General features: G+C 31.6%; 2 protein-coding genes and 1 non-coding gene across 7 annotated transcripts; 2 read left to right on the top strand and 1 right to left on the bottom strand.

Annotated features, from left to right (window-relative positions):
- The first annotated feature begins 1,084 nt into the window (after positions 1–1,084).
- TRNAV-CAC lies at positions 1,085–1,158 on the top strand. The gene has a single exon. It is a non-coding gene; the product is annotated as a tRNA-Val (tRNA).
- A 46-nt stretch (positions 1,159–1,204) lies between these two features.
- On the top strand, positions 1,205–4,134 carry LOC110618579 (PRA1 family protein A3). Of its 2 annotated transcripts, XM_021761737.2 has the most exons (8): positions 1,205–1,360; positions 1,457–1,628; positions 1,847–1,887; positions 1,981–2,059; positions 3,413–3,499; positions 3,581–3,669; positions 3,754–3,825; positions 3,913–4,134. In XM_021761737.2, the coding sequence occupies exons 2-8, from the start codon at positions 1,471–1,473 to the stop codon at positions 4,014–4,016; spliced, it is 630 nt and encodes a 209-aa protein (XP_021617429.1). In that variant the 5' UTR covers positions 1,205–1,360; positions 1,457–1,470; the 3' UTR covers positions 4,017–4,134. The 2 variants fall into 2 exon arrangements, with proteins under 2 accessions (XP_021617429.1, XP_021617428.1); XM_021761736.2 differs by having other exon boundaries at positions 1,206–1,628.
- Positions 4,135–7,378: 3,244 nt separating this feature from the next.
- Positions 7,379–10,254, bottom strand: LOC110618649 (phosphoglycerate mutase-like protein 1). Of its 4 annotated transcripts, none has more exons than XM_021761830.2 (10): positions 10,109–10,254; positions 9,692–9,770; positions 9,508–9,615; positions 8,749–8,828; positions 8,559–8,655; positions 8,402–8,476; positions 8,197–8,285; positions 7,946–8,065; positions 7,758–7,802; positions 7,379–7,677 (listed from the first exon to the last, which is right to left on the bottom strand). In XM_021761830.2, the coding sequence occupies exons 2-10, from the start codon at positions 9,749–9,751 to the stop codon at positions 7,626–7,628; spliced, it is 726 nt and encodes a 241-aa protein (XP_021617522.1). In that variant the 5' UTR covers positions 9,752–9,770; positions 10,109–10,254; the 3' UTR covers positions 7,379–7,625. The 4 variants fall into 4 exon arrangements, with proteins under 4 accessions (XP_021617522.1, XP_021617519.1, XP_021617520.1 ...); XM_021761827.2 differs by lacking the exon at positions 10,109–10,254 and adding an exon at positions 9,964–10,102; XM_021761828.2 differs by lacking the exon at positions 10,109–10,254 and adding an exon at positions 9,964–10,102 and having other exon boundaries at positions 7,379–7,671.
- Between the last annotated feature and the right edge of the window lie 1,507 nt (positions 10,255–11,761).

The following is an 11,761-nucleotide window of genomic DNA, read 5'->3' as shown; positions in this document are numbered from 1 at the left end:
ATTAATGAATGTTTCAAAAATTTAAACATCAACGCCACCTTATTGCATGTTACACTATAAGAGACACAATTAAATAATTTTATTGTTTTGAATTAATGCGACAAAACTTAATTTTTAAATTAATTAAATTTTTAATTAATTTTTAAATTTATTTAATAAATAAATTAAATTTAAACACTATAATATTTTATTTGTTAAAATTTATAAACTAAATTCATGAAATGAATTCATTTTTAAATTTATGAGCATACTCATAAATTAATAATTTTTAAGTAAATTAAAATAAATATTATAAGAAAATTAACTTTAAAATTGAGAATAATATTATAAAAAAATTAAATTTAAATTTTATACAAATTTTTATGAGTTAAATTTAAAATTTTTAAAATTTAATTTTATATAATTTAATTATATTTTTAGACTTTACAAATATTCAATAGCTAACGGCATTTTTCACAAGTTTGTCCGTAACTTATATATATTTATTTATTTAATTGAAATTATTTAATTTTAAATTAAAACTCATTATATTCCTAAACCATTTGAAATTTTAATGAACTATTCCAGACTTAGCTGGATACCAGGACTTATGGCAAGAGAGAGCCATCTTGTACAGATTCCATGCTTCCAGGACGATGAGCTCCATGTCCAAATAAGAAAACTAAGATGTCCATGGCTGTTGATACATCGATCCGAAACAATCTGAGCTCGCCCTTGAAGACAGGAAGAAGAGGCTGAGGGAAATCCTACCCAAACGGCATTTCATCTTGGCGTTGGCATAGCTTGGCCAGCGTGCGAGCTTCTTGATTGCCTGTTCGAGGCACAAATGACCAGCTGCAGCTTTGGAGACGGGTTGGAAGAAGCAGGCAATATGGCATGGACTCTGCTAAAGAATATATGCAGCAAGAAAAGGTAGCTTGCTTTATTACAAGTGTTGCACTGATCAGTTTAACTCTGTGAATTTGGCAAAGCTGCTGTAAGTTCAATATTTTACAGGTACGTAAAGCTCACATATCGTGCGTCCGTGGATAGCTGAGGCCATGGTCATACCATGGTTTTGAATCGAAGCACAATGTACCAATGGGTCTGGGTGGTGTAGTTGGTTATCACGCTAGTCTCACACACTAGAGGTCCCCGGTTCGAACCCGGGCTCAGACACAAGGCACTAAATTTTTGTACTTTTTGAGTTTTTGGTGTTTGATTGTCTGCGTTCGGTTTTTATCGCCTTTTCTACTTATAGAATAATCAACTGCCCAACAGCGCACGGTTTCTTAATCGGGCAGAAGTCTGGAAGCTTCTTCGTGGTCGATCAGAGCAATTGCAGCATTTAGAAGTTTTCTCATACAGGACGAGTTGCCTCGTTAAAACTCGAAAATTTGTGAAATTTTTTTGATTTCTCGATTTTATTTGGTGCGTCCTGTCCAACAATCTGATAAGCTATAATACTGTTGTTTAGATTGAGAAAGAGAGATGGATTGGGAAACTGTAACAGCTGAAGATCTAATCGGTGCTTTGAAGGAAGTAGATTGGTCTATGCCTCCTCGTTCTGTCAATGAGTTCTTCTCTAAATTCACCATCCCTCGATCTTATCCCAAGTGGAACAGCCGCTTCAAATGCAATCTCTATTAGTAAATACTTTCTCTTTCCTTCCGAATTGCTTTTTTCTTCTAGGAAAGATAGACCCTTTGTATTTGTGCTGAAAGATATTATATATATATATATATTTTTTTTTTTCTCTCTCTTTTATTTGTTTAGTTGCTGTATAATCTAAGGATTTTTTTTTTTGAATTGCTGTTTCGGTTTTATTATATATCTGGGTTTGAGATTTTTTTTTTTTTTTTGGCAGCTACAGGACAAATTACTTCATCTTGATAGTGTTCGTTCTTGGTAAGCAAAGAAGCACAGCTACTAATGAATTTTTTAATTTTGGATGGGTCTTCATCTCCTTAATTAGGAGTTTATTTGTACATTTGGTTTCAGGGTTTGCATGTCTCACAAGGCCGATGGCTATTCTTGCTGCTGCTTTTACAGCTTTAAGCATTGCTTTTTTTAATGATAGGTATGCTACTTTCATTATGCGAATTTTTGGTTGTTTGAGATAGTTTGCTGGGCTAATGCCTCAATTATTATCTGTTCCTCTTTCTGGTTTCAAATTGAGTAATTGATAGCTAATAAAATTACTACTCATATGTGGTAACATGGATTTCCCTTCAAATTTTGTTTGAATTGGGTTAATATCTTCATGCTAGGTTGGATTGGGTATAACTTCATGCTACATGACTGAAATTGATTTTGCTGTAGGCATGGACTTTAGAAACATCCAAGTTGTTACTTTTGTATATATTACCCATTTAATAACATGGATTCAAAATTTTTTTGAATTGGATCATAACTTCATTCTATACGACTGAAATTCATTTTGCTGTTGCATATGAAAAGAACCGGAGACATGGACTGCAGAAACGTCTAAATTGTTACTTTGTATCACAGAACATGTTTGCGTGTAAATTCTCAAGGATTACATCATTGAAGTCTCATGCTTAAAGTGGACACAGAAGATTGGGCATTTTTTTGTGTAGTCAATATAAAGGTGGTGTTCCATGAGCGCTCTAGGTTGAACTTCATTAGATTGGTTGTCTACTTTTCCAGCTTGTAGTCTAGCCATGAGTCAAACATAGGTAACCTTACTTGCAATAAAGAAATTACATTTTCAGTGAAGAGAGAGGCATGGATAAAACAGTGAAAAAAGTATGTTACTAAAACTACGTATTTACTTGGTCAAATGTTCCATTTCGTAATTCTTCTTCTAATAAGGTAACGACAAAGACTAGTTTCTTCTTTGGTGCATGTGTCTTAGGGACTATTCCCCATGTAATTTCCTTGTTATTTTTTAAAGCATGGAAGTTAATCTGGTGACAACCTCTTTGCCTGGAACATGATTTATTGTCACATACAAGAAAATTAGGTTTAAAAAGAAATAATTAGTAGAGTTAAAGAATACAAGTTGTAAGAGAGGATGAGCAAGGGCTGTAATTATGTAAAGAGGTAGTAGAAGCTAGGCTGGAGTGTGTTAAGTTAGCAGTGACTAGTGAGCTGCAAGTAGTTAGAGGAATTGGCGGGAACAATTATTCTTACATTTGAGGGCATAAGTTGTATGAATAACAGCTATTAACTAATGCGAGATTATCCAAGAAAATAACAAAATTCCGATCCTTTTGCTCTCAGCTTCTCTCTATCCTTTCTTTGTATTCTCTACGTTCTCCTATTTCCCTCTCAATTTCTCTAAAACTATATCTGTTATGGCTCAATCCTAGCAGATATGTGTATCACTTTAGTTGGTTCTTAATATATGAAGTGGATAAAATATTTGTTTCCTCTAAAACCTGGTGGGTGCTATGTATTTATTTCGCAGTTTTGCAGCTACTTTCAGTGAAAAAGTAACAAAAACTGTAAGAAAGTTCTCTCCACATTTGGCAGCAAAGATGAGGCCTCCTCACATGTTAGTTGGTGCTTAGTTGACCTTCTATTCTTATTTCTGAAATAGATAGAAATTGTTCTTACTACAATTCTAATTTACCAGGCCTGTCATCCGTGGTCGTCCTTCTGCCAAAAAATCAGTATACATTTGTGGCCAACCTCGTGGGGTGTTCGTCTTTTTATTCTCAGCTGGTAGTTAAATTCCTCCGTGTGTTAACTGGCTGTAAAGATTCTAATGCATGTTGCCTGACCAAATATTTTACAAATGTTTTGCAGCCAGTTTTATTCTGTGGTTCACTTCTGGCAGCGTGCTGTCTGTTTTATGGGCATTTGGGATTGGCATCATTGGTAAATTTCACATTTCCTATGTAGTAGTATTAAATAAGTAAAAAAAAATTTTCAGTTGTAATGAGGTAAATATATTTATGGTTGCAGTTACTGTTATTCATTCAAGTGTCAAAACACCTAATCTGAAGGCACGACTTAACACATTCAGGGAAGAATTTCGTGCTGTGTGGCGCAATTATAGTGAGCTCTGACTTTGGTTTGTATGCAATCTTAATCCTTTCCCTTGAATTTCAGTTAAGCTGCACATATTCTTTGTAAATACTAACAAATTTAAGTCATTCGAATGAAAGACTATTGAAAATTCCTGCATTTTATCTTATTTAATTCATTGTATATTTTTCATTCTCTTTGTGCTTCCTGCATGGTTCAAAAGTTTCCGACCATGCCCTTTAATAGCTTATTAAGGTATTGGTTGGCTTGGGAAAAGTAAACTTATTGGGTTGGGGATAAGTAAGCCAAGAAAGTAAATATTTTCTAGGAAGTGCAAAAGTCTCTATTATTTGGTTTACATTTTTAAGTTAATTTCTTGGAAAGTGGAACATTCTTCGGAAGTAACTTAATTCAGTGAGGCTTAGTAAGTTGCAGTTAAGTTTTATGGATTTTACTAATTTATTCTTTAATTTGTTAAACTTGAAATTATATTATGAACATTATTATCTGTTATAATTTGTAAGTAATCTTATTTTTGTGAAGTTTATTTGTATATTAAATATATTTATATCATATTTTTCAATAAGCAAATTTTTTAAAAATATATACTTTTCACAGAAAATAGAAAATTTTGAATCAAATAAGCTGTAAAGGAAATAAAATTTTTGAATTTAATATAATATTCTTTTATTTTTTTTTCCATTATATCAAATCAGACTTTTTGGAAAGTTCTAGCAATTAACTTTTCTTGTGTTAGGACTTAGCTTGGTATTTAAAGAATTTTTTGATATACAACCTTTTTAAAATTTATTGCAATTTCTATGACCTTGCTTTCTTTGTAGGCATTTTCAACCATTCTAGATTTAATTGGGGTTTTCATTACCAATGATTCTCTCTTCTTTTTACCCCTTTACGAGTAACAAGAGTTCATTCTTCGTCCAATTCTACCTCCTTTCCATTGTCTCTTAGTCTAATGCCCTTAGCATGTGATTGATTGTTAGTCTCGGGTTAAGATGAGGTATGAGACAGAGATGCATTACTCAGGATTTGAATTAGTTCAAAAGACCCAATTTTAACATCATGACAGGTAGGCCCACATGCTGATTGATTCTTTCGATAATAATCATATTTGAAGTTGCAGTTTCTTCATCAAAAGTGACTTCCTCTCTCACATGTATCTCCATAATTTTACCAATCAAGATGAAGCACTTTTGCACAGGATGACTAATCTATCAATGATACTTATAATAGCTTGGATCATTCACACAGTCAGCCTCTTCTGAATGTTTCATTCATGACAATTCGATGAGATTAGCTTGCAGTAAATTGTCCAACATTCCTGGTATATGAGAATCAAAGTAAGGATATTGTTTCTCCTGTCTTTCTTTCAAAATACTCTTCTTTCGACTATAACCCTTGGTAGGAGTATTATTTTTTTCTTTCTTCTCTTCCAACTTGGTATTGGTAAAGAACTTGAATGGTGTTATATTGACAACCATAGATTGTATTTTTTTTTATCAAATTTTGAAGAAGTTTTGTCCCCTTGGCAAAATTCATACTTTTCCTTAGCTTTTGCATTGGAAATCCTTATCTTTTACTATAACAATGTTAAGCTCCATGATATGAGTATGAATAGCTAATTCTTCAAAAGTATCTTAGACTTGATACCTTGAAGAATGTAATTCAACTACTAATGCATGTCTTGTATACATATATCTAAAGAGGACGTTTTTGAGAGGCTATCTTTGCAGTTAAGATTTAAGTTTTTTCACCTATGAATGTAATCTATCACAGGTTTTTCTGCCCATTGATAGATGTTTATGAGCTCAATCATGCTAACAACTTGACATGTACTGTAAAATTGATTGAGAAATTTCCATTCAAGTCGCTCCCAACTGTCAATAGTGCCTGGTCCAAGTTAGCATACCAATAAAAGACATTTCCTTTTAATGATTGAACAAACTGCTTGACTATGAGAACTTCTTCAATATCAGCATTATTGTAGCTTTCCACAAAATGGGCCCATGTCTCAGATTACCTTTATCATCAAACTGTTGAAATTTAAGGGGCTAATAGTTAGCAGACATTTTCATGAGGTTAATCCTTTAAGTGTAAGGTTTAGAGTATGTGTAGAAAGGTTGGGTGATACTTATTGATCCTTGAGGATCTCCTTAATGATATTCTTGAGTTGGTTTAGAGGAATAGAGCCACAACAACTTCTTGCAAGTTTTTTGCAGCAGTAGCAGCGAAACTCTCCACGTCTTTTTAATGACTTTGGATTTAAGGTTCCTCAACCCGTCTACCTTGCTCATCAAATAAGCAATCTAATTATCTTTCTGTTTGATTGAGTCAACCAGCATCTCTAAAAATATACTCATTTTGGCAATTTACTCTTCTAGAGAGGTTGTACTAGTCGTCATGATGGTCATAGTATCAAATTCCTTAAATTTATTAGAAGTCTCAATAGTTGCATATGACTTTTTATTTGAATTTTCTATGGTAGTTGTTGTATTTCCTTGAAACCACGGAAGTTAATCTCTTGATTCTTCATAAAGGGAAGAGATGAAAGGTAAAGAGATCTCATTGGGCATGCAATAAATTTATACACACAAATTTCGTGTTTGAAATTAAAGAAAAAGAAAATATGAGCAAATATTAATTTAATAAAGAAAGCAAAACTCGATCTCTAACAATGAATTTCTTGATACAAAAAGATTTGATCATTTGATTCTTTCCTTAGACTTGTATAATTGAAGGAATTGAAAAGTTTATTCTTTAATCGACAGAGAATACTTCTTCTTTTGAGAAGTTTAGGATAGAGAATATTTCTTCTTTTGAGAAATTCGAGAACTTGTAAATTTAATAGTCTTAAAACTTGGATGGACGTTTTGTAGAGTTATTTTAGTAACGTATTATTCTATTGATAGAGTTTTTGTAGCTCGAAACTTGATGTTCTTTATTTTGATTTTCTTTAAGAAGGAAGACCTCTCTATTATTAAGGATTTGGAAAAAAGTCTCAATTGGTGGTTGAGAAGTATTACCAATTATTGATTAACTTGTTCTTTCTTGTTCTTTTTTAGTCGTATGACATGACATTTTTAAATTGGTCATGTCATAAATATTTAAATGAATTTATTTAGTGAAATTAATTTAATTAAAAAACTCACTAAATCAAATTTGTAGACCTAAAAAAATGTGGCATTTTATAATTGAACTTATTTTTTTTATTCCTACAAGGGCCTTTTCCCACCCATTCGAACAAACAGTCTCATCAAACAGAAGCAAGGATAAGAAGATTGCTTCCACTTTGCTTAAGTTTGCAGCAAAACTAGCCATCAAGAGCTTGCTTGGACCTTTATCTTCTTTGATTCTCAAAAAAAGGAAATTAATGGGTTCTGGTTCATAAAAAATGAAGCTTCAAGTTTAATTTCATTGATACCTATGCTGATCCACAGCTCCTTGTAAGACTTAGATCAAGGAACTTAGAGTTTTGGTTCCTTTTATTTGAAGTTCAACAAGTGCAACTAAATTCATTATCAATTACTTGGATCAAATTACTTAAAAATAAAATCAAGAACTAAGGAAGGTAAATGACACATGACAACTTCCTGCAATAAGCCACTCTGCAGCATAACCGGCAAGATCATGTCTTAAGCACGTTCTCCGTTACTATCAGTTGTTGGGGAATTCACCATCCTGCACCTTTTAGGATTTGTAGGAAATCAGAAAATTGAACTGTAATGGAGTATCTTCTTTTTTTCAATTCTGTCAAGTATCCTCACCTCTTATCAACCATGATCATCGAACGAAGCTCACAGTTCGAGAATCTAAACATGAATATTTACAGTAACCATTTTGATTAGTAACAGAAAAGCCAGCACTTAAAGAGTAAAGACTCATTTTTATCAGTTAAAATCAGATTGTTAATAATGAAAGGACTGAACAAGCTAATGTTAACAATATACTTAACTCTTTGCATATTTCACTTCTGAGCGAGGGATGAAAGTCATTTCTTATGGCACTTAAAGTATACTGCAAGAACCTGTGATGAGTAACAACTGCAATTTCTGTCTCGTGGCGTGTCTTTAACCTATAGAATAGACATATTGTTTAAGATCCGGTTAATAATCCATATGCCTTTAGTCAGAAGAGAATGTCACCCTGGCAAAGCAGAGACTCTTGTGTATGCTGATAACTTAATCAAGATAAAGATACATTCACCAGTTCATAAATTTCAAGCCCCTAGCAGCAACTTCTTCTTCAGTCTCCCTAACATCTGCTTTCCACAAATTGTCGTCATCGCTTTCTATCTATAAAGAAAATAAAAGAATAGGTGTCAGAGAAAGAAAGAATTACTAATGTTAGCAGAATTATAACTTGAGACTTCCAACCAAAACTAATAACATTTAAATCCTAATTGACTTGCCAGAGAAAAATCGATTTGAGGGAAAAGAGATGAATACTCCCTAATGGTTTTCCTCTTATCGCATGGATGAACTCCCTGCATTGTGGGAAGATACAGAGAAAGAAAAGCATTCAGATTACAGGGATGAGTTCGGTTAATAGAATGTCACAATACATACCGTACGTTCTCGACAAAGTTCAACTGCTATAATTGGCGGGCACTTGAGACCTGATGATCTTTCTCTACCAAAGACTCCAACTGCTGTTTGCATAGCCCTGCAAAATTTTGAACCTTCAGTCACGACAGATCTGTGTTCTTAAAGAATCAAGGAATATCTATCAGGAACTTAGGCTCACGTGAATTAATACCTTAGCAAAGGGGATGTGATGACCAAATCAATTTTCTTTAACAGTCCAGATGCATAAACATGGTTGCTGAGATTGCTGACCTGTTGAGTTAAAACAGATCATTCTAAAGCATTCTTTCGATAGCAAGACAATAATTACTACCAATAAAATGAGAAATGAAATAATGAAAAATAATGGTAGAAGTGCTAAGCCAATCATCAAGAAGTTCTACTGAACCTCCAATTCTGATTGGAAAATATAGAGGATTATGTGCCAAGAACAACACAAAACACAACAACAACCAATGATAATAAAAGCTAAGCCTTATTCCCAAACTAGTGGCGTCAGCTACATGGATAATTTTTTTCCATGCAGTTCTGTTTGGCAGCAAGTCCTCATCAATATCACAAACTTGTAATCTTTGATGACATTTCTCAATAGTCATCTTGGGTTTCCCTGTCTCCTTATACACTCCATCATCCACATGCGAGGGAAGAGATGGTGTTTATTATTTTGCTTAGCTCAATAATTACAAACGAAATCCCGGATTCTTCCATTAAAATAGATACTCAACAATTAACATACTACAATGGTGCATAACTCTACATACGGAGCAGTGTAAAACAATGAAAGCATAAATATTTGTAGTGCAACTGGCAGCTTCATTCTCATTTAGCAGATACAATCCATGGGATGAGATTTCCCTAACCTAATAATAAACTGATGAAATGTTCCAATAGAGAAACAAAATATCAGATGTAAATAGCAGGTAAATCTTACCTGCTCCAAGCCCAAAGAGGAGAGCGATGCATCAAAAAATTCAGGAGATAATAATGCATCATGATCCTTCTTCCCTGCAACATTGTGATTTGCTTGAGCATGCCTCACCTGTAAAAATATGATAAGATCGAATGATTTCAAAACTGCAAACAATAAGAAGAATAATTAACTAGCTTATGCAAACCAGATGAATAATTTTGGAGTGGCCTAAAGGGATTAGACGTTGAGATGTGGTAGAATCCATATCAGCAGAGTACAGGTAGCTGAAAGAGACAAGAAGAAAACCATAGGATTACAAAGCAAAACAAGAAAATAAGCCCCAGTTCTGATTCTATGAAAAAAAAAACTGTAAAATAGAACAGCACCCCATTAAGATTGGAATTGAAACTCACGAACCCTATAATTAAAATTCACGTAACTTTATTTATAAGACAAACTCTCAATATTTTAGCTTACTGAATCCAAGAACAGAAGGGCATAAGATGCCGCAATTTGCAGACAAGAGACAAGCAAGTGCATGTGCTGTGCGTAATTATATTCCTATCCACGCCACAAGTGGCCATTAACAAGCATTAGATGCTAAAATATCGTCATCGATTACCTTGGCTATGGCTCTCTCCACAATAGCATCTCCTCCTACCTTCATTCCATTGCCAGATGAGAACCTCGTTTTGCTCCTTTGTGTTAGTGATGGACAAATGCCGTTAACGTCGGTTGTCGTTGCACGAAAAATATTTTTTTCATTAAAAAGAAAATTAAGTTATTTTTTAAATTTTAAAAAATTTTATACACAATATTATGTATAAATTTATTAATGTGTTTTTGTTTTTTAAATTAAAATTAAAGTATTTTCCTATTTTAAATTTTATAACATTATTACATGTCAATTTATTTTTTTTATTTTTTAACTTAAAAGTAAATAATAGTTATTATTAGTATAGTTTGTATAATTTTTTTTAATAATATATTTGAGTTAATAATATGAAATATAATAATAATCATAAGATAAATAAAATACAATAATAATTTATGATATGATAAATAGTCCTGAAAAATATCTAGTACAACTGTTTATGAATTATTTTTTAAAAAAATATTTTGAAAAAAAATGTTTTACATATAAAATTTATTTTTCATAAATAAATACAATTTAAATCCCACAATTTTTTTTATAAAAAAAAATTTATAAATAAATAAATTATATTAATTTAAAATTAAATCCTCGAACCATAAAATAAAAGGCAAGTAGTTAACGTAGTGTTTGGATAAAGTGAAAGAGGGGAAAAAGGAAAATAACAGAGAAAAAGTGTGCCTGACAAGACATTTTCCCCTGTTTGGATAAGAAAGGAAAATTCTAGAGGAAGAGGAAAATTATTGTTATTTTCCCCTCAAAATTATCCCCCAAATTGGAGAGAAACTGACCAACTCTGGAGGAAAAGTGCACAGTAATTAAGAAATTACATGAATGCCCCTTTATTATTTTTAGTCATAGTTTGAACCTTTGAAATTTTATTTTTTTCCATAAAATATAAATAATTAGTGATTAGATCATTTTTAAAAAAATATAAGTGTGTCTACATATACGTTATTATGTTCAAAATTAAAAATAATTATTTAACATGGACAATATTAAATAATTTGATTATTTTTTAATTATAATTAATATTGATGAAAATATAATTTTTTAATTTATTGTGAAATAAATCATGATTTGAGAAAAATTAAGTATGATTTAATTAAGTTATATTTAAAATTTTTGCTGATGTATTGTTTAATATATAATTTATATAAAAAGACAATTTAGTATTTTCATATAATTTCTATTCATTCACCTCTTTTCAAATAAAATAAAATATTTTTATTTTCCTTTTCACCCTCTTTTATTTTCTATGTATCCAAACATGAGGAAGGAAAATAAAGTTTGTTTCTCTCCTTTATTTTATCCAAAGAAAGTGTAAGTGTCTACAAATTACCATAGATCGCTAAGCCATTATTGCTATAACTTTCATATCCATTTATTATTTCATTATTTTTTTTAGATCTCTCAGATTTATTCGAATATACTTACTATCAAATTAAGTCTGAGAATGCATTACTTCATTATTATTACTACTGGTATTTTTATTTTCTAAACAGAGCATAATGATAATTTTATCATATCTTAAAAAAAGGAAAAATAACTCATTTATTTGTGGAAAATATTTTTTGTTTAAATTATTTTCTATTGTAAATATTTTTAAAAAATAATTTAATT

The sequence above is a fragment of the Manihot esculenta genome, chromosome 7 (genome assembly GCF_001659605.2).
Source record: "Manihot esculenta cultivar AM560-2 chromosome 7, M.esculenta_v8, whole genome shotgun sequence".
NCBI lineage: Eukaryota > Viridiplantae > Streptophyta > Magnoliopsida > Malpighiales > Euphorbiaceae > Manihot > Manihot esculenta.
This window is presented reverse-complemented; position numbering and strand designations above follow the sequence as displayed.